Source organism: Pseudorasbora parva, chromosome 23 (genome assembly GCF_024679245.1).
Source record: "Pseudorasbora parva isolate DD20220531a chromosome 23, ASM2467924v1, whole genome shotgun sequence".
In the NCBI taxonomy this organism is placed as follows: Eukaryota; Metazoa; Chordata; class Actinopteri; order Cypriniformes; family Gobionidae; genus Pseudorasbora; species Pseudorasbora parva.
The window spans coordinates 1,684,751-1,706,688 of NC_090194.1; the positions used below are offsets into that span (position 1 = coordinate 1,684,751).

General features: G+C 36.2%; 1 protein-coding gene across 3 annotated transcripts in view; it reads left to right on the top strand.

The window, feature by feature from the left end:
* ryr1a (ryanodine receptor 1a (skeletal)) overlaps positions 1-21,938 on the top strand; it is a 174,182-nt gene that overhangs the window by 85,422 nt on the left and 66,822 nt on the right. For all 3 annotated transcript variants that reach the window (XM_067432724.1, XM_067432722.1, XM_067432723.1), the window contains 21 exons: positions 6,605-6,699; positions 7,353-7,488; positions 8,194-8,380; positions 9,559-9,670; positions 9,748-9,868; positions 9,940-10,109; positions 10,547-10,767; positions 13,337-13,427; positions 13,514-13,654; positions 13,750-13,913; positions 14,020-14,098; positions 15,566-15,655; positions 15,755-15,892; positions 16,059-16,136; positions 16,222-16,297; positions 16,935-17,058; positions 17,783-17,898; positions 17,981-18,048; positions 18,481-18,602; positions 18,749-18,798; positions 18,993-19,053. In XM_067432724.1, coding sequence (XP_067288825.1) covers positions 6,605-6,699; positions 7,353-7,488; positions 8,194-8,380; positions 9,559-9,670; positions 9,748-9,868; positions 9,940-10,109; positions 10,547-10,767; positions 13,337-13,427; positions 13,514-13,654; positions 13,750-13,913; positions 14,020-14,098; positions 15,566-15,655; positions 15,755-15,892; positions 16,059-16,136; positions 16,222-16,297; positions 16,935-17,058; positions 17,783-17,898; positions 17,981-18,048; positions 18,481-18,602; positions 18,749-18,798; positions 18,993-19,053 — 2,440 coding nt within the window. The remainder of the gene's footprint in view (positions 1-6,604; positions 6,700-7,352; positions 7,489-8,193; positions 8,381-9,558; positions 9,671-9,747; positions 9,869-9,939; positions 10,110-10,546; positions 10,768-13,336; positions 13,428-13,513; positions 13,655-13,749; positions 13,914-14,019; positions 14,099-15,565; positions 15,656-15,754; positions 15,893-16,058; positions 16,137-16,221; positions 16,298-16,934; positions 17,059-17,782; positions 17,899-17,980; positions 18,049-18,480; positions 18,603-18,748; positions 18,799-18,992; positions 19,054-21,938) is intronic.

Here is a 21,938-nt window from a genome sequence, read left to right on the forward strand (position 1 = left end):
TGAATATATAGGCTAATATAATGAGTATATAGGCTAATAAAACGAAGATAGGCTAATATAACAAATATGTAATGAATATATAGGCTAATATAGTGAAAATATAGACTAATATAGTGAATATATAGGCTAATATAGTGAATATATAGGCTAATATAGTGAGTATATAGGCTAATATAGTGAATATATAGGCTAATATAGTGAATATATAGGCTAATATAGTGAATATATAGGCTAATATAGTGAATATATAGGCTAATATAATGTATAGGCTAATATAGTGAATATATAGGCTAATATAGTGAATATATAGGCTAATATAATGAGTATATAGGCTAATAAAACGAAGATAGGCTAATATAACAAATATGTAATGAATATATAGGCTTATGTAATGAATATATAGGCTAATATAGTGAATATATAGGCTAATATAATGAATATATAGGCTAATATAGTGAATATATAGGCTAATATAGTGAATATATAGGCTAACATAATGAATATATAGGCTAACATAGTGAATATATAGGCTCACATAATGAATATATAGGATAATATAATGAATATATAGGCAAACATAATGAATATATAGGGTAATATAATGAATATATTTATTTATTTAATTAGTTTATTTATCAGGGACAATGTACAAAATACATTAATCTTACGAAAAGATGTTTTGTACCAGAATTAGCTAATGCTAGTTTCCATCTGCAGTCCCCGGGCAGGTGCACACAATATTAAAACATAATGACTTTCAGTAGCACTAACAAATACATACAATAGTAGAAAAACACTAATGAAAAAAAAACATCACAACCTAATATATATATACTACATAGTCAAAAACATTTTACACGTATAAAATTTAAATGTGTTGATGCTGACACAACTGGTTATCAAGTATGTGCTTCTTTAAGTTTCGAGAGAAGTTATTCTGATCTACAGACAACTTTAGACTGTCTGGGAGCTAATTCCATTGTTTAATGGTTTTAAATGAAAAAGCTGTCTGTGCAAAGGCAGAGGATCTTTTCGGGATAGCACAATTTCTGTGAGCAGTGGAGCGAGATGTTCGGGTCGTCAGTTCAGAATAAAGCTTTATGAATTTTTTAATTAAAGGTGGAGCAATATTATTAACAATTTTAAAAACAGTTTTTAAATTTGTATATCGAATTAGGGAGTCAAAACTTAATATTTTATATTTACTAAGAATATTGCAATGATGATAGCGAGAGGCTTTTCTGTCAAGTACCTTTAACGCCTGATTATAGACCGGTCTAAGCGGTTTAAGTGTAGTCTCGGTGGCTTGTGACCAACAGGACAAACAGAAGGTGATGTGTGGAGAGATCATGGCATTAAAATACATAAAAGATGCTTCAATTGTCAAACTATTCCTAATATGTCTAAAAATAGAGATATTATATTTCATAGAATTGCACATTCGTTTAATATGTTTTTTAAAACTTAGAGTTTGGTCCAAATGGACACCTAGATATTTTATCTCTGTCACGATGTTAATTTTTTGACCATTAAAATAAATGTTCGGCATATTTGTAACTTTTTTGGACTTAGTGAAATACATTCCAACAGTTTTTTCAATATTTAATGTTAAGCAAGAAGATTGCAACCAATTACTTATTTCGTCCATGGCTGAGGACAATTTAGTGGCCACTTTCTCCATATCCCGCTCATGTACATAGATGACGGCATCATCTGCGTACTAGATGATCTCTACGCCCTTGCACACAGCTGGTAGGTCATTGATGTAAATACTGAACAACAATGGTCCCAGAATTGATCCTTGCGGGACCCCAGTTTTGCAGAACTTCAAGGAGGACACTGCATTTTTTACCCTCACACATTGCATCCGATTTGACAGATATGATTGTATCCAATGCAATGTCTCCATAGAAAGATTATACTTAGTATGCTTAGACAGGAGGACACGGTGATTTACCGTGTCAAAGGCTTTTCGCAAGTCCAGAAACACGGCACCCACCGTGCCCCCTCTGTCCAAGTTGGCCTTTATATTTTCTACCAGATAGCAGCAGGCTGCGTCGGTGGAATGGTTACGTCTAAAACCGAACTTCATAGTGTGCAACAAATTATTACAATCTAAGTGATCCGTAAGCTGCTCTACAATGACTTTCTCAAGAATTTTCGATGCTACCGGCAATATACTAATAGGTCTGTAGTTGCTTATTTCATTTTTGCTTCCAGATTTATAAATTGGGGATATAACTGCTCTTTTAAAGACACTGGGGAAGATACTTTCATCAATAGATTTATTCACAATATATGTGATAGCTGGTGTTAAAATCTCCCTATGCTTTTTAATGAGAGAGCTATCAAGTCCCCAGAAATCCTTAACTTTTGAGTTCGATAAGGATTGTATTATTTTATCTGTTTTAGAATAATCAATGTGTTTAAAACACAGAGGCTCATGATCACAAATGGAGAGCTGAGATGATGAACAGGAATGAGGTAATCCAGGATCATGTTGGATAATTTCATTAACTGAATCAATAAAATAATTACTAAAAAGGTTTGAAACTATTTGACCATCCTTGTGATTTTCATCATATATTTTCAGCTCTATTGTTCCACTTTTAGTTTGCATCTTTCCAGTTAATTTGTCTATAGTTTGCCAAAGTTGTTTCGAATTGCCCTTTGCTTGTTTAATTATATTCAGATAAAATATTGCTTTTGCTTGTCTTAGCTGTTGAATGACTTTGTTTCGTAGTCCATTATAGATCAGGCGATCAGTTACGAGTCCCGTTTTATGGGACTTTTTTAATGCTGAATCTCGAGTTTTCATCAACTTCCAAAGATTATCATTTAACCAAGGTAAAGGAATTTTGACTTTAGGCTTTACCTTTTTTCCTTTAGAATATTTAAAAACAAGCTGCTGAAACATCTTTATCAACTCACTGGAAGCTGCATCACTGTCTTTATCATTTACCATTTCAAACCAATTTACCTTTCTTATTTCATTATCAAAATTCTCAACATCTTTCCTGGGGATATAGAGTACAGATTCATTAATATCAATTTTATTTAAATTTCGGTAACGCGCTTTTGACAGTTTCCTTGCAACTAATGTTAAATTATGATCAGAAAGACCTGTTATTAAATGATAGACTTTACTGATACGGTCAGCTTTGTTAGTAAAGACTAGATCAATAAGTGTTTGAGAAGTTTTAGTAATGCGAGTTGCTTTTTCGATCATTTGTGTAAGATTAAATTTTTGAGTAATCTCCTTAAGTTGTTTTCTACCTTTTTTATCGATCCAATTTATATTAAAATCCCCCATGAGAATTATTTCTTTCGCATCACATTTTTTAAGAATGTCAGTTAGGTGATCAAAAAATATATTATTTGCTGTCGGAGGTCTATACAAAACAAGAACAGCAAATGACATTTCCGGAGACAGCCTAATTTTTATCCCCACACATTCCAAAACATCTCCTACTGATTCCATGTGTACACACTGAAAACTGTCCTTTACATAGATCATTACTCCGCCCCCTTTGCCATGACCACGGTCACGCCTGTAGATGTTATAGCCAGGAATATAAACAGCACTATTTGAGGTGGTAGGTTTTAGCCAAGTCTCAGAAAGACACAAAAAGTCAAGATTGGAATGTGTTAGCAGCTGTTCCGATTTTGGTACAGCGCTTCTTATATTTAGGTGTCCCCCAAATACACCTTTAGGTTTAACCTTTGGGTCCCAGAGAACTTTGGCATGGTTAACAGTCTGCAATAGTCTGTATTTCTGTTGTTTGGTGACAGCGTTTGGAAGACACGGTATGGATAGATGAGACGAGTGCACCGATTCACATGCCGCTCCAACTTTCTCCACAGCGCCATTTCGTTTGTTTACCCCAGTATCCGGACAATATTTATCTGTGCATCGTGTCTGTGCCAAAGCACCCGACAAGTTCTTTATACGCAATGTTTCAGTACCGCCTGGTGAAAGCGCATCTAACTTTATAGCAGGAGAAACCTGCAAAGTTCCAAATCTTTCCTCCGTCGTGCACAATGTTGAAGGCAAGCAATTTTGTCCATTTGTTTGTGTGTGTTCGTAAGAGTAACTCACTGCAGTTGTGACTGTAGATCCACACAACGATGAAACGCCATTTGTTCCCGTTAGTTCTTCCCAGCCGCCAGGACCGGGGTTTAGATGTATATCCCCTAATATAGCCTAATATATATAGGCTAATATAATGAATATATAGGCTAATATAATGAATATATAGGCTAATATAGTGAATATATAGGCTAATATAATGAATATATAGGCTAATATAGTGAATATATAGACTAATATAGTGAATATATAGGCTAATATAGTGAATATTTAGGCTAAAATAGTGAATATATAGGCTAATATAATGAGTATATAGGCTAATATAGTGAATATATAGGCTAATATAGTGAATATATAGGCTAATATAATGAATATATAGGCTAATATAGTGAATATATAGGCTAATATAGTGAATATATAGGCTAATATAGTGAATATATAGGCTAACATAATGAATATATAGGCTAATATAGTGAATATATAGGCTAATATAATGAATATATAGGCTAATATAGTGAATATATAGGCTAACATAATGAATATATAGGCTAATATAGTGAATATATAGACTAATATAATAAATATATAGGCTAATATAGTGAATATATAGGCTAACATAATGAATATATAGGCAAATATAGTGAATATATTGGCTAATATAGTGAATATATAGACTAATATAATGAATATATAGGCTATTATAGTGAATATATAGACTAATATAGTGAATATATAGGCTAATATAATGAATATATAGGCTAATATAGTGAATATATAGACTAATATAATGAATATATAGGCTATTATAGTGAATATATAGGCTAATATAGTGAATATATAGGGTAATATAATGAATATATAGGCTAATATAGTGAATATATAGGCTAATATAGTGAATATATAGGCTAACATAATGAATATATAGGCTAATATAGTGAATATATAGGCTAATATAGTGAATATATAGGCTAATATAGTGAATATATAGGCTAATATAGTGAATATATAGGCTAATATAGTGAATATATAGGCTAATATAGTGAATATATAGGCTAATATAGTGAATATATAGGGTAATATAATGAATATATAGGCTAATATAGTGAATATATAGGCTAATATAGTGAATATATAGGCTAATATAGTGAATATATAGGCTAATATAGTGAATATATAGGCTAACATAATGAATATATAGGCAAATATAGTGAATATATAGGCTAATATAGTGAATATATAGGCTAATATAGTGAATATATAGGCTAATCTAGTGAATATATAGGCTAATATAGTGAATATATAGGCTAATATAGTGAATATATAGGCTAATCTAGTGAATATATTGGCTAATATAGTGAATATATAGGCTAATATAGTGAATATATAGGCTAATATAGTGAATATATAGGCTAATATAGTGAATATATTGGCTAATATAGTGAATATATAGGCTAATATAGTGAATATATAGGCTAATCTAGTGAATATATTGGCTAATATAGTGAATATATAGGCTAATATAGTGAATATATTGGCTAATATAGTGAATATATAGGCTAATCTAGTGAATATATAGGCTAATATAGTGAATATATAGGCTAATATAGTGAATATATAGGCTAATATAGTGAATATATTGGCTAATATAGTGAATATATTGGCTAATATAGTGAATATATAGGCTAATTTAGTGAATATATAGGCTAATATAGTGAATATATTGGCTAATATAGTGAATATATAGGCTAATCTAGTGAATATATAGGCTAATATAATGAATATATAGGCTAATATAGTGAATATATAGGCTAATATAGTGAATATATTGGCTAATATAGTGAATATATTGGCTAATATAATGAATATATAGGCTAATATAATGAGTATATTTAGTGAAAGAGTTCGTTTTAATTCGTGAACTCAGCTGTGGACACTGAAGGACTTCTGAGGTAAATGTGATGCTCATTGTCCTGTTTTAAAAAAAAGCTGTTTTATTGACGTCTTTCTGCCGTTGAAACAGATTGACCGATTACATCACATATGATGCGTTTCATACTTAATGTGCTTGTGTAATGAACTCGGATTAAAGTGTGTTCCACATGTAAAACAAGCCGACTGTCAAAGGTGCACTATGTAATAGTGTTCCTCACACTCATGACCGGAGAAGAGGAAATGGCGCCGTGACTGTGGCATAATAAAAGTCCCACTGCTCCCCAGGTGTGTGTTGTTCATCTCATTAACAATCGCTCCAGCCTCGCTCAGCTCCACAACACTCGCTCTTGCTCTGCTTCACACCACAGTAACGTTAATAACCTCATCCATCAACATGATTTCTGCCCGGTGACTTCTAGCGGACGGAAAAGTTACATACTGCATCTTTAACTGTTAAAGATTGCATTCGGTACACACATGCCCTGTACCGAAACGGTTTGGTACGAATGCGTGTACCGTTACACCCCTAATAAATGTTTATGATTTAGTGTTGTATCAATTAACTAATGATCACTGTTTCAGGAATGCGTGGCTCTACTCCTCTTGATGTTGCTGCTGCTTCCTGTATCGATAATAACGAACTTGCTCTGGCTCTCCAAGAGCAGGACCTGGAGATGGTGCGTCATCCTGAAGTACAGAGGGAACACGGCAACAAAATGCTGTTCTTCCTCAGTATTTTTGTCTTGTTTCTAGTCCAAACATCTAAAAATTCTTAAAACAAAAAGTACTAGACAAGCAAAAGTAATTGTCTTGTTTTGGGGGGAAATAACTCACAATGAAGAGAGTTTTTGCTTAAAATTAGCAAAATAATCATTTTTTATTTAAATTTTAATTAATTTAGCTAAAGCATTCTCCTCCCCACTCTCTCCTGAAAGCAGAACATTATACCAAACCTTTTAATTTTATTTATAATTCTTTGTTTAATTTTAATTAATTTAGCTAAAGCATTCTCCTCCACGCTCTCCTGAAAGCAGAACATTATACAAAAAATTCATTGTTTAATTTTAATTTATTTTATTTAACAAGATTATTTTTCTCACCCCATTGGCTGATTATTTTTGCTTTTTTTAATTTTGAGTTATTCTTTCCCAAAACAAGACAATAATTTTTACTTCTCTAGTAAATGTTTCTTAATGTAAGAATTTTTTTATATTTAGACTAGAAACAAGACTAAAATACTAAGTAAGAAATGCATTTTTTGCAGTGAAATGTTTGTGACCGGTGTTTTTGGCTCCTGCAGAACTGTGTTTGTTTCTCTGTGTTTGTGCAGGTGGTGAAGTATTTGGCTGGCTGTGGCCTGCAGAGCTGCCCCATGCTCTTATCCAAAGGATACCCAGATATTGGCTGGAATCCATGCGGAGGCGAGAAGTATCTGGATTTCCTGCGCTTTGCTGTATTTGTTAATGGTTTGTATCTATGATGCGATTATGATTGTGTCTAACTGGACAAAGGAAAGTATACAGGATTATATATAAAATTCTGTAAAGTCTTGTGTGTTTGTGTGCAAATAATGCTGACGACATAAAATCAAATTATATAAGGCATAGCTAAATTAAATGAAAACGTTTTGTGTAATGTTCTACTTTTATGCACAGAGGAGAATGCTTTAGCTAAATTAAATTAAATATTTAATTAAATGAAATGTCAACAAAGAATGTTGACATGACATAAAAAATAATAAATAATGGTTTATGGGATGGCTAAATTAAATAAAGTTTTTTATAATGTTCTGCTTTCAGAAGAGAATGTGAAGGAGAATGCTTTAGCTAAATGAAATGAAATTAAAAATGTAATTAAATTAAATTAAAAATGAAATTAAGTTAAAAAGTTTTGTATAGTGTAGAATGCTTTAGCAAAAAGTATACAAATTAAACGATGAATTAAAAATAAAATTAAAAGTTTTGTATAATGTTCTGCTTTTAGGAGAGAGCGTGAAGGAGAATGCTTTAGCTAAATTAATTAAATTTAAACAATGAATTAAAAATAAAAGTAAACGTTTATAATGTTCTGCTTTTAGGAGAGAGCGTGAAGGAGAATGCTTTAGCTAAATTAATTAAATTTAAACAATGAATTAAAAATAAAAGTAAACGTTTATAATGTTCTGCTTTTAGGAGAGAGCGTGGAGGAGAATGCTAACGTGGTGGTCCGGCTGCTGATCAGAAGGCCTGAGTGCTTTGGTCCTGCGCTGAGAGGAGAAGGGGGCAATGGTCTGCTTGCTGCCATTGAAGAGGCCATTAAGATCTCAGAAGATCCTGCAAGAGACGGACCCACTGTAAAAAAAGACAGACGCTTCCCAATGTTAGTGCAAAGCATCTCTGTGCTATATTACCAGCTGGTATATTAAAGAAGTCACTCAGTGTGATGAAGTGCTTTGGAATATCCTACATTTGGTTTCACACTCACACACTGCAAAAAAATGCTTTTCTTACTTAGTATTTTTGTCTCGTTTCTAGTCCAAACATCTAAACATTATTACAGCAAGAAGTATTTACTAGACAAGCAAAAGTAATTGTCTTGTTTTTGGGGAAAAATAACTCAAAATGAAGAGAGTTTTTGCTTAAAATAAGATAAATAATCTGCCAATGGGTTGAGAAAAATAATCTTAATTAAAACAGAAAACAAGATTAATTTCCTTACCCCAATGGCAGATTATTTTGCTTAAATTAACCAAAAACTCTCTTCATTTTGAGTGATTTTTTCCCAAAACAAGACAATAATTTGTACTTGTCTAGTAAAATAAAAAAATATATATATTTAGTTACATTTATATAGCAGTTTTCTAGGCACTCAAAGTGCTTTACATAGAAGGGGGAATCTCCTCAACCACCAATGTGCAGCATCCACCTGGATGATGCGACGGCAGCCATATTGCGCCAGAACGCCCACCACACACCAGCTTATAGTGGAGAGGAGACTGAGTGATGAAGCCAATCAGGATATGGGGATTATTAGGAGGCCATGATGGACAGAGGCCAATGGGCAAATTTGGCCAGGATGCCGGGGTTACACCCCTACTCTTTTTCCGAAGGACATCCTGGGATTTTTACCGACCACAGAGAGTCAGGACCTCGGTTTAACATCTCATACGAAAGACGGTGCTCTTTGACAGTACAGTGTCCCCATCACTATACTGGGGCGTTAGGACCCACACAGACCACAGGGTGAGCGCCCCCTGCTGGCCTCACTAACACCTCCACCAGCAGCTCCTGGTTTTCCCAGTTGGTCTCCCATCCAGGTACTGACCAGGCTCAGCCCTGCTTAGCTTCAGTGGGAAACCAGTCTTGGGCTACAGCGTGATATGGCTGCTGGTTAAATGTTTCTTAACATAATGTTTTTAATGGTTAGTAAATGTTTCTTAATGTAAGAATTTTTAGATATTTTGACTAGAAACAAGACAAAAATACTAAGTAAGAAAAGCATTTTTTGGCAGTGCTATGTAGGGAGTCTTTGAGTGTTTCTTGTTCATGTTGTGTCAGGTTCGGAGGTGAGGAGCAGCATGAGGAGAACAGAGTTCACCTGGGAAATGCCATCATGTCCTTTTACTCAGCTCTTATTGATTTGCTGGGTCGCTGTGCTCCTGAAATGCATGTAAGTATGTTTGTACTGTATGTAACTGCTTAAACTGACTCGATAGAATATCTCAAACTTCCTGTCTGTTTGTATAGTTGATCCAGGCTGGTAAAGGCGAGGCTTTGAGAATCAGGGCTATTCTTAGGTCTCTCGTGCCCATTGAAGATCTGGTGGGTGTGATCAGCTTGCCAGTCCAGATACCTGCTTTTGGAAAAGGTAATAAGTTAAGAGTTTGTTGATGGATAAATCCTCACACTTCCTGTCTGACTGTACTCGTTATATTTCAGATAACAGCATCATTGAACCAAAGATGTCTGCTAGCTTTGTGCCTGATCATAAAGCACCAATGGTCCTGTTTCTGGATAGAGTTTACGGCATCGACAACCAGGACTTCCTGTTGCATGTCCTGGAAGTTGGCTTTCTGCCTGACATGAGAGCAGCAGCTTCCTTAGACACAGTATGATCATTCTTCACTAGCAAAAATGCTGTCTGAGACCGCATTCAGAGGATGCTTCTCACATGGAAAATACAGAAATTGTGTACACTGCAAAAATTGCTCTTTTTATTTAGTATTTTTTGTCTTGTTTCCAGTCCAAATATCTAAATATTCTTAAATCAAGATGCATTTACTAGATAAGTAAAATGACATAAGATATTTTTTCTTGTCTTCTGGGGAAAAATATCAAAATGAAGAGAGTTTTTGCTTAAAACAGGTAAAATGATCTGCCAATGGGGTGAGAAAAATAATCTTATTTCTGTTTAGGACGGAAACAAGAAACAAGATTTCAATCAGAAACAAATTATTTTTTTCACCCCATTGGCAGATAATTTCCTGTTCTCTATACATAACTGTCTGCACTACCGTCACAATTATTTTCCTGTTCTGTCTCTAAGGCTGCGTTCAGCACTACAGAAATGGCCCTTGCGCTGAACCGCTATCTGTGCTCCGCTGTGCTTCCTCTCATCACTAAATGTGCTCCTTTGTTCGCCGGGACGGACCATCGCGCTATCATGATCGACTCTATGCTTCACACCATCTACAGGCTGTCCCGAGGACGCTCTCTTACCAAAGCTCAGAGAGATGTTATCGAGGAGTGCCTCATGTCTTTATGCAGGTAAGTGTTGTGGCAGTGTTGGGTGTAAGGCATTACTACGTAATCAATTAATAAAGTAATTGGTACAGTAATATAAATATAGCTGCAGGCAGCAATGCGGGGCCCTGACCCTGAAGGGGCTGTTGCGCACTGCAGAGCCGGAAGAGCAAAAACAGCAGAAATTGATTGTATATGAAAAACAGCAGGTTCAGAAGTATAGGTGAAAATAATCTCAATATGTATATAGATAAGAACGAACACATAATAGAGAGAGAGCGACACGTGTCATAATCGGAAAGCCACGCCCACCCGGGGGGAAAACAAACCAACCGTCTCCATTGACTTTCTATTGCGGGAAGCGGCATCCTTGTTATTTCAGACTTATTACAAAAAAACGAAAAATTTCTAAAAGCTGATGTGTGACAAGGAGTACAGAAAACAAACTAAAAAACACAGGAACAAAAACCGAGAAGTTTTTATAAGCTGTTAACCCAAAAAACGAGCGTTTAAAGACATAAAAGTGCATGCAAGCAATAGACACAGAGCGCGACATGCGAGATTACACTGAGAACTACGCCCACTGGAGGGGAAAGTAATCAGCGACAGGAAACAGTTCTGTAGACTAGACATGCGAAATACTATTGGATAATTCTTATAACTGACATTTCTCTGGGCCAATCGGAATCTTAGCTCACTTGCGTCAGAATCTTGAAGCACACAGCGGCTATCGAGATACCACGCGAGTCTGACGGATGGAAGTAAGCAAGCTTATTGTTCAATTCTAGCATGGGCGTAGATTACGGGACGTGTCCCCTGCACTTTTAATAAAGTGTACTTTCATCCTCCGCACGTTTACTGGGTCTCCCCGATCCTAGTCGACCCGCTCCGAGCGGGATATGAACCGGCGTTACCTGCGCGAGGGCGGGCAAGTTAACAGGGCCGCTAAAGAGAGCTTTCTCTACCTCGATTGCGCTTCTTGAGGTCACAATCAATACATGATAAATACATCAAGATTTAAATTCAGTGACAAAAAATAATCTATGCATGACCTGTCATTTTATTCGTATCTAAATATGAGGAGGACGCTCTCACAGAAAGTCCAAAAGCGGATTCGTAGAAACTTTGTCACTGGAGCTGCAGCTGAAGGAAAACAATCGTTATGAGTGATGAAACGTGACGACGACAATCAGACGATTGCGACAATATATACTTTATGTGTGTTTTTCAAGCCATCTCAATGTAGGCTATTTATTGACTATAAAGTAGGCCTATATCATATGAATAATGCAGTGCTAACTGACAGCTTTTGAAATGTTTATCTTCTGCTCACCAAAGCTGCATTTATTTAATCAAAAATACATTTAAAACAGTAATATTGTGAAATACCATTACAAATGAAAGCAGCCTTTTTCTATGTGAATATAGTAAAGTGTGATTTATATCCTGTGATCAAAGCTGAATTTATCATCATTACTCCAGTCTTCAGTGTCACATGATCCTTCACTAATCATTCTCATATGAGGATTTCATAATCAAGAAACATTTTTGATTATTATCAGTGTTGAAAACAGTTGTGCTGCTTTAAAATGTAGTGGAAACCATGATACATTTTATTTTTCAGGATTCTTTGATGAGAAGGTTCAATGGATAGCATTTATTAAATAAATTATCTTTTGTAATATTAAAAATATCGCTTGTGATCAATTTAATGTAGCCTATGTCTGATCAACAAAAGTATTAATTTCTCTCTTTTTTAATTTTACCACAAAGGTTTGAATGGTATGGATTCCGCAAAAATGAAGCAGCATGATCATGAGCAACAAAACTGTTTTCAACACTGATAATGATCATAAATGTTTATTGAGCATCAAATCCTAATATGAGAATGATTAGTGACACTGAAGACTGGAGAAATGATGATAAATTCAGCTTTGAAATAAATCAAAGCACAGAAATAAATGACACTTTACTATATATTCATTTAGCGAACAGATGATGTTCATCAGAATATTATTTCATTGTATTACGTTTTTTACTGCATTTTTAATTAAATAAATGCTATAAATAGTCTATGATATATATATATATACACCCCCCCCCCCCCCCCCCCCGCACTGTCACCTTTTTTACTCTGAGGAGTTTGCAGGTCTGAATAATGTAAGCCCTTACATTACATTACATCTTAATGTAAGGGGTTGAATGTGATCCGCATGAAGAGAGGAATCAGGTGAACTATTTAATTTTTCTAGAACAAAGGGTTCAAAATAACTTTTGATCTGGTGGTGGCGCTATAGAGTTGATCCTAGAGACTCCAAATTTGGTTGAATCACTATTCATTACCATCTCTACAATTGTGCCAAATTTCATAATGTTCCATTCATAGGGCTGTCATATACTCCCATTCGGAAGAAATATAATTTTATATAATATGAAATAATATAACTTGCTTATACAATAGGGGCTTTAATTACACTGTTGAAAATGTAATTAGTAGCTATTTATTAATTACTTTTTAGAGTAACTTACCCAATAACGCTAATAAAACATCAAGTATGCATTCAAAATGAATTGTGTGGCGTTTGTTTCCCAGGTACCTGCGTCCTTCCATGCTCCAACACCTCCTCAGGCGGCTGGTGTTTGACGTGCCGATTCTGAACGAGTATGCGAAAATGCCTCTTAAGGTGTGGGATTATATCATTACACGTCAGTACGATTGGATTTGAGCTGGTTGCTTCAGTCATCTCATCTGTCGGTCATTATTTTGCAGCTGCTAACCAATCATTATGAGCGCTGCTGGAAGTACTATTGTTTGCCCAATGGCTGGGCCAACTTTGGCGTCTCGTCAGAGGAAGAGCTTCATCTCACTCGTAAACTCTTCTGGGGAATTTTTGAATCTCTGGCTCACAAGGTGAGAATATGCTTTCTATTGCTGAGCTGTTATTCTGTCCCCAAAATGCATTCATATGACAGAATAACACATTTCTAATTTGTGTCCCCCAACAGAAATTTGATGCAGAGCTGTTCAAAATTGCCATGCCTTGCATTTGTGCGATCGCTGGAGCAATTCCTCCGGATTATGTGGACGCCAGCTACTCCTCCAAAACAGAGAAGAAGGCTTCTGTTGATGCGGAGGGCAACTTTGACCCTAAACCTGTTGATACCACTAAGTACATTTATTTATTGAATAATTCTGTTAGGTGAGATGAATCACTTTGACAAAAAGTCAAATATTTGATTACTTGTGCTGTTGTATCTGTGTTTATCTTTTTATAGCACTATCATTCCTGAGAAGCTGGATGGCTTCATTAACAGATATGCAGAATACACGCATGATAAATGGGCTTTTGAAAAGGTATCCATCCATCCATCCATCCTTCTTTCGTCTATCCATCGGTCCATTTGTCTATCTATCTATGTCCGCCTGCCCATCCATTTGTCTATCTATGTATCTATCTATCTATCTATCTATCTATCTATCTATCTATCTATCTATCTATCTATCTATCTATCTATCTATCTATCTATCTATCTATCTATCTATCTATCTATCTATCTATCTATCTATTGTGGGGGAGAGGACGCTGGCGTCGTCTGTTCGCCGCTTCTCCACCCACAAACCATGTTGTACTATTAGATTTAGATTTTATTTTATTTCCTTATGTTTGTGACTAGTCTAACAGTCAGAGCTACTATTGGGGCTGTTGCTGATTGCTGGCAGCCACTGAGAGGACGTTGTTCGTCGTTTCGCCGTTTTCCACCGCTTCTAATGTTTACGTTTGAATTGCTGCGGTTGGTTGGTTTCTGGTTTGGAGGACATTTGATGTTTCTCGCCGCGACTGCTCACTGGTGGTCTCCCTTGGGCTTAAGCTGCGTGGTGGCTGAAGTTTGCACCGGGCTAGCGTCATCTGGGCCATCGTAATCGGCGTCCGGCATGATGTTGGGATGTTCCACTTCTCGGCTGCGCCGCTGTTCCGTCATGCATTGCGGCCGTGGAGCGGCTTGGACTTCTGCGCCGACCCCGGTGTGTACACAGAAGTGCCCGGAAAAATGTTCTGCCTCCTGCATGGTGCTGCGGCGATCCCCATCGTTTGAATCGTCATGAAGACCCATCATCTGGTCTTCAGCTGTCCTGCCTCGGCGATGTCATCAGGACACACTGCCGCTGGGAGAAATTTAAAACATGGACCACAGTGTGCTGCGGAGCTAACAGAGACTTCCACCATCAGCTGTTTTCTGTTCACCATCAGCCCTGTTTCTGTTCTGTTTTCTGTGTTGGTTGATTGTTTGTAGTATTCTATATTTTTACTTTTTATTCATTTTTTGTGTTACCCCCCCCCCTCCCCCCTTGTTGCACTTTGAGATTCTTCGGAATGAAAAGTGCATTATAAATAAAATCTATTATTATTATCTATCTATCTATCTATCTATCTATCTATCTATCTATCTATCTATCTATTCATCGATCCTTTGTCTGTCTATCTATCTATCTATCTATCTATCTATCTATCTATCTATCTATCTATCTATCTATCTATCTTTCTATTCATCGATCCTTTGTCTGTCTGTCTGTCTGTCTGTCTATCTATCTATCTATCTATTCATCGATCCTTTGTCTGTCTGTCTGTCTGTCTGTCTGTCTGTCTGTCTATCTATCTATCTATCTATCTATCTATCTGTCTGCTAGCTGTCTGTCTGTCTATCCATCTATCCATTTGTGTAATCCTCCGTCCCTTCATCCATCCATCCATTGTGGTTACCGGCTGCTTTATTTATTTATTTATTTGCATAAGAGTTTTATCCGTGCCTTATAATCCACCAGATCCAAAACAACTGGACTTTTGGTGAGGTGTTGGATGAAAATGCCAAGACTCATCCCATGCTCAGGCCTTACAAGACATTCTCTGAAAAGGTAACGGACATCATATAATATTACTTTTTCACACTCTCTCTCTCAGACTCCATATAGTCCCTTATATCATATGCTTAAAATAAATTATATTTGCACTAGGATAAAGAAATCTACCGCTGGCCTATTAAAGAGTCCATCAAAGCCATGATTGCCTGGGAGTGGACACTGGACAAAGCCAGAGATGGAGATGACGAGAAAACAGAGAAGACCGCTCGCAAGATCTCACAGACTGCACAGGTGAGCAGGAAAAATATAGTGAGTTACTAACCAAATACTAGCTCTAACTCTAAGCTAAGTTTGTGACTTTTGTTTCTAATATTACACAAAAAATTGCATGTATTACTAAAAATGTGTGTGATGATATAATTCACAAATTCAGTGTTTGTTCCATTTCTTTTAATAGGCGACCTATGACCCCAGTCATGGCTACAGCCCTCAGCCCATTGACATCACAGGCATGACACTATCCAGAGAGCTACAGGTACACAATGACTCACAAAAAGACACAAATCACCAATTCAATACAATAGAAAGCATCATGGCTAACAGCACTCTACGCTTTCTAGTCCATGGCAGAACAGCTTGCAGAAAACTACCACAACACCTGGGGACGCAAGAAGAAAATGGAGTTACAAGCAAAAGGTTAGCCTCTCTAAACCGCTTTTTCATTGATTTTTCTGTAGGGTTCATTCCATGTCAACATGTTTTTTTCTGTACAAAGACAGACACAAATAGCCAAAATGTTAAATGTCACAGATGTATATTAACTGAATAATCTACTATTTTGTAAGGTGGGGTCAAAATGATTATTTTTTTACTTGAGATTTGGAGCCAATTTTCAGGGGTGTAAAAATGACTTTAGAAAGAAGGCAGCATCACTATTTTAGTTTCACACAGAGATTGGTAGATCTATTAGTGAAATCTATTGATTTGATCAATCTTTGTTGCATTATATGCCAACGGTGACAGTTCAAAAATGGGAAAAAAGCACTTCTTGTCTAATCTCAGGTGAAAGTTATCACTTTGACCCTCCTCTAAAAAATACGGGATTATTGAGTAAATATACATCTATGACGTTTAATATTTTGGCTTTTATCACTATTTATGTTTGTCTTTGAACAGAAAAAATATTAACAAAATAAAACATTTTCTTTGGAAGAGTCCGAAATTCGTTTGATTTGACACATAATGACCCTGTATTATTCTTATAGTTTGCATTTTTAATTGCAGCTCATTTGATCTTATTTTTCAATGTCTCTCATGATGTGTTTGTGTTTAGGTGGAGGGACACACCCTTTGCTTGTGCCTTATGACACACTGACGGCTAAAGAAAAGGCACGAGATAGGGAGAAAGCATATGAGCTGCTCAAGTTTCTGCAGCTCCATGGATATGCTGTGACGAGGTACAGGAGCCACTGAAACCCCATATGCACTGATCAGGCATAACATTATGACCAGGTGAAGTGGATGATCTCTTCATCACGGCACCTGTTAGCGGGTGGGATATATTAGGCAGCAAGTGAACATTTGGTCATCAAAGTTGATGTGTTAGAACCAGGAAAAACGGGCAAGCATAAGGATTTGAGCGAGTTTAACAAGGGCCAAATTGTGATGGCTAGACGACTGGGTCAGAGCATCTCCAAAACTGCAGCTCTTGTGGGCTGTTCCCGGTCTGCAGTGGTCAGTATCTATCAAAAGTGCTCCAAGGAAGGAACAGTGGAGAACCGGCCACAGGATCATGGGCGGCCAAGGCTCATTGATGCACGTGAGCATTAGAACTGGACCACAGAGCAGTGGAAGAAGGTGGCCTGGTCTGATGAGTCACGTTTTCTTTTACATCACGTGGATGGCCGGGTGTGTGCGAGGCTTACCTGGGGAACACATGGCCCCAGGATGCACTATAGGAAGAAGGCGAGCCGGCGGAGGCAGTGTGATGCTTTGGGCAATGTTCAACATCACAATGTTAGTGCCAGATACCACTGCACACCTTAAGGGGTCTAGTGGAGTCCATGCCTTGATGGGTCAGCAAAAGGGGGACCGACACAATATTAGGAATCATGTTATGACTGATCAGTGTATACTCCAAAATAATGTAATTTCTATAATTTTGATTGTCTCTCTGTCCAGGGGGCTCAAAGATATGGAAAGTGACATTTCATCTATTGAGAAGCGCTTTACGTATGGCTTCCTACAGAAGCTGCTAAAGTGGATGGACATTGCCCAGGAGTTCATAGCACATCTTGGTAAAGCTGCATTCATTTGTATTTCATGAAGCTATGGTTGAACTGAGATGATCTAAGCTTCCTGTGACATTTGTGTTTGCAGAGGCAGTCGTGAGCAGTGGCCGCGTGGAAAAGTCGCCGCATGAACAAGAAATTAAGTTCTTTGCCAAGGTGGGCTACACGCCCAAGAAATATTCTCACATTTCTTGATTGAATTAAATCTTTCAGTATTTAATGCATGAATAAACATGATTTTCTTACTTAGTATTTTTGTGTTGTTTCTAGTCCAAACATCTAAAAATTCTTAAAACAAGAAGTATTTACTAGATAAGCAAACGTAATTGTCTTGTTTTGGGAAAAAACATTTCAAAATGAAGAGAGTTTTTGCTTAAAATAAGATAAATAATCTGCCAATGGGGTAAACTAAATAATCTTAATTCAAACTGAAAACAAGATTATTTTTCTTACCCCATTGGCAGATTATTTTGCTTATTTTAAGCAAAAACTCTCTTCATTTTGAGTTATTTTTAGACTAGAAACAAGACATACTAAGTAAGAAAAGCATTTTTTGCAGTGTATGTGAAATTGTTCTGTCCTCCTCAGATTCTTCTGCCATTGATAAATCAGTATTTTAAAAACCACTGCCTCTACTTCCTCTCCACGCCGGCCAAAATCCTGGGCAGTGGCGGACACGCCTCAAACAAGGAAAAAGAGATGATTGCGAGGTAACAACACAGACACTTGTAACAGTCCGATATAATGATGTCAAATACGTGATTCTTTCATTTTTATTTCACCCTGTTCCTCCTTCTGCTTTCTTTCCCTCACGCTTATTCTAATGTTTGCTTGATTTCCTTTAATTTGGTATCAGTATCTTCTGTAAGATGTCTGCCCTGGTGCGACACAGAGTGTTTCTCTTTGGTAAGACGTACTCTGCTGTCCTCCATCACTTCTCCTTTCTGTTTTCTTATTACTTTGCTTTTGAGTGTTTTACCTTTCTTTTGTGTGTTTTTCTCCGTCAACTATATCAGTAGAGCAACTAATGTGATTTACCTAAGTGTAAAATAAGCTGAATATATATCCTTGATGTAATACCATCTGTTTGTGATACATAGGTACGGATGCACCTGCTATTGTCAACTGCCTTCATATCCTTGCACGCTCACTTGATGCCAGGTAAGTCATTAAATAATAAGTCATACAACAGTTGTGTGTTTTATCTCACATGTGTCAAACTCTATTCTAACCAGCTCCAAATCACCTGCCTGGAGGTTCATAGTAATCCTGATGTCCGAAATCGTCCCATATACCCTTAATAGGGCACTATTTGAGAGGACAGCCATTTGTAGTGGTGTCCGAAACCATAGTAGACGTTATCGAATGCACTCATTTAATTCCACAATGCATCACAATATCGAGTGTACAACCTATGTACAATCAACAACTAGAGAATACCCGTAATGACTTGTGATGGTTACGCTGAATGAATTCCTGCGTCTCACCCAATGTGGCTACAGTGTAATATCATACAAGTGTTAATTGAATATTAAATTGTTTAATTAGGGTTTGTACATGCTAGATTCCATGACACAGTTCAAGTCTTTTCATTACCTCTGGAGCTGCCAATTTGCAGCTCAAAAGAGGTGGTTGATTATGATTTTACTGTTTTAGGTTAGTGAGTGTGTAGTGTCGCTGATTGAACATAAACAACATCTGCAAAGTCACGACGCTCACAGTTCAAAGCAAAGGGAGATATTTTCTTTGACAGAAATCTCTTTTTAAGGACTACAACAAACGGCTGGTAGGGACTACAACGAGTTAGTGACATCACTAACCCTAACATTTGCATAACCCCGCCCCCAGGAATGTGTTGAGTTGTTGTAGTCGAGCACATTGTCGAGCCGGTCAAGCTGTCGTCCGTCTTTCACATTTATTGATCCAGTACGAATACAAATGCAATAGCATGTCATAAAGCAAGATGACAACATCAGTTATAACCGTAATTAAACGAAACTATCCCTGTTCTCTCTTCATCGGCAGATATTATAACTGTAATTAAACTAAACTATCCCTGTTCTCTCTTCATCTGCAAATATTATAACCGTAATTAAACTAAACTATCCCTGTTCTCTCTTCACCAGCAGATATTATAACCGTAATTAAACTAAACTATCCCTGTTCTCTCTTCATCAGCAGATATTATAACCGTAATTAAACTAAACTATCCCTGTTCTCTCTTCATCTACAGATATTATAACTGTAATTAAACTAAACTATCCCTGTTCTCTCTTAAACTAAACTATCCCTGTTCTCTCTTCATTGGCAGATATTATAACCGTAATTAAACTAAACTATCCCTGTTCTCTCTTCATCAGCAGATATTATAACCGTAATTAAACTAAACTATCCCTGTTCTCTCTTCATCTGCAGATATTATAACCGTAATTAAACTAAACTATCCCTGTTCTTTCTTCATCTGCAGATATTATAACCGTAATTGAACTAAACTATCCCTGTTCTTTCTTCATCTGCAGATATTATAACCGTAATTAAACTAAACTATCCCTGTTCTCTCTTCATCAGCAGATATTATAACCGTAATTAAACTAAACTATCCCTGTTCTTTCTTCATCAGCAGATATTATAACCGTAATTAAACTAAACTATCCCTGTTCTCTCTTCATCTGCAGATATTATAACCGTAATTAAACTAAACTATCCCTGTTCTCTCTTCATCGGCAGATATTATAACCGTAATTAAACTAAACTATCCCTGTTCTCTCTTCATCAGCAGATATTATAACCGTAATTAAACTAAACTATCCCTGTTCTCTCTTCATCAGCAGATATTATAACCGTAATTAAACTAAACTATCCCTGTTCTCTCTTCATCAGCAGATATTATAACCGTAATTAAACTAAACTATCCCTGTTCTCTCTTCATCTACAGATATTATAACCGTAATTAAACTAAACTATCCCTGTTCTCTCTTCATCTGCAGATATTATAACCGTAATTAAACTAAACTATCCCTGTTCTCTCTTCATCAGCAGATATTATAACCGTAATTAAACTAAACTATCCCTGTTCTCTCTTCATCAGCAGATATTATAACTGTAATTAAACTAAACTATCCCTGTTCTCTCTTCATCTGCAGATATTATAACCGTAATTAAACTAAACTATCCCTGTTCTCTCTTCATCGGCAGATATTATAACCGTAATTAAACTAAACTATCCCTGTCCTCTCTTCATCAGCAGATATTATAACCGTAATTAAACTAAACTATCCCTGTTCTCTCTTCATCAGCAGATATTATAACCGTAATTAAACTAAACTATCCCTGTTCTTTCTTCATCTGCAGATATTATAACCGTAATTAAACTAAACTATCCCTGTTCTCTCTTCATCAGCAGATATTATAACCGTAATTAAACTAAACTATCCCTGTTCTCTCTTCATCTGCAGATATTATAACCGTAATTAAACTAAACTATCCCTGTTCTCTCTTCATCTGCAGATATTATAACCGTAATTAAACTAAACTATCCCTGTTCTCTCTTAATCGGCAGATATTATAACCGTAATTAAACTAAACTATCCCTGTTCTCTCTTCATCAGCAGATATTATAACCGTAATTAATCTAAACTATCCCTGTTCTCTCTTCATCTGCAGATATTATAACCGTAATTAATCTAAACTATCCCTGTTCTCTCTTCATCTGCAGATATTATAACCGTAATTAATCTAAACTATCTCTGTTCTCTTCATCAGCAGATATTATAACCGTAATTAAACTAAACTATCCCTGTTCTCTCTTAATCGGCAGATATTATAACCGTAATTAAACTAAACTATCCCTGTTCTCTCTTCATCAGCAGATATTATAACCGTAATTAATCTAAACTATCCCTGTTCTCTCTTCATCTGCAGATATTATAACCGTAATTAATCTAAACTATCCCTGTTCTCTCTTCATCTGCAGATATTATAACCGTAATTAATCTAAACTATCTCTGTTCTCTTCATCAGCAGATATTCTCTGCTCATCTCACAAA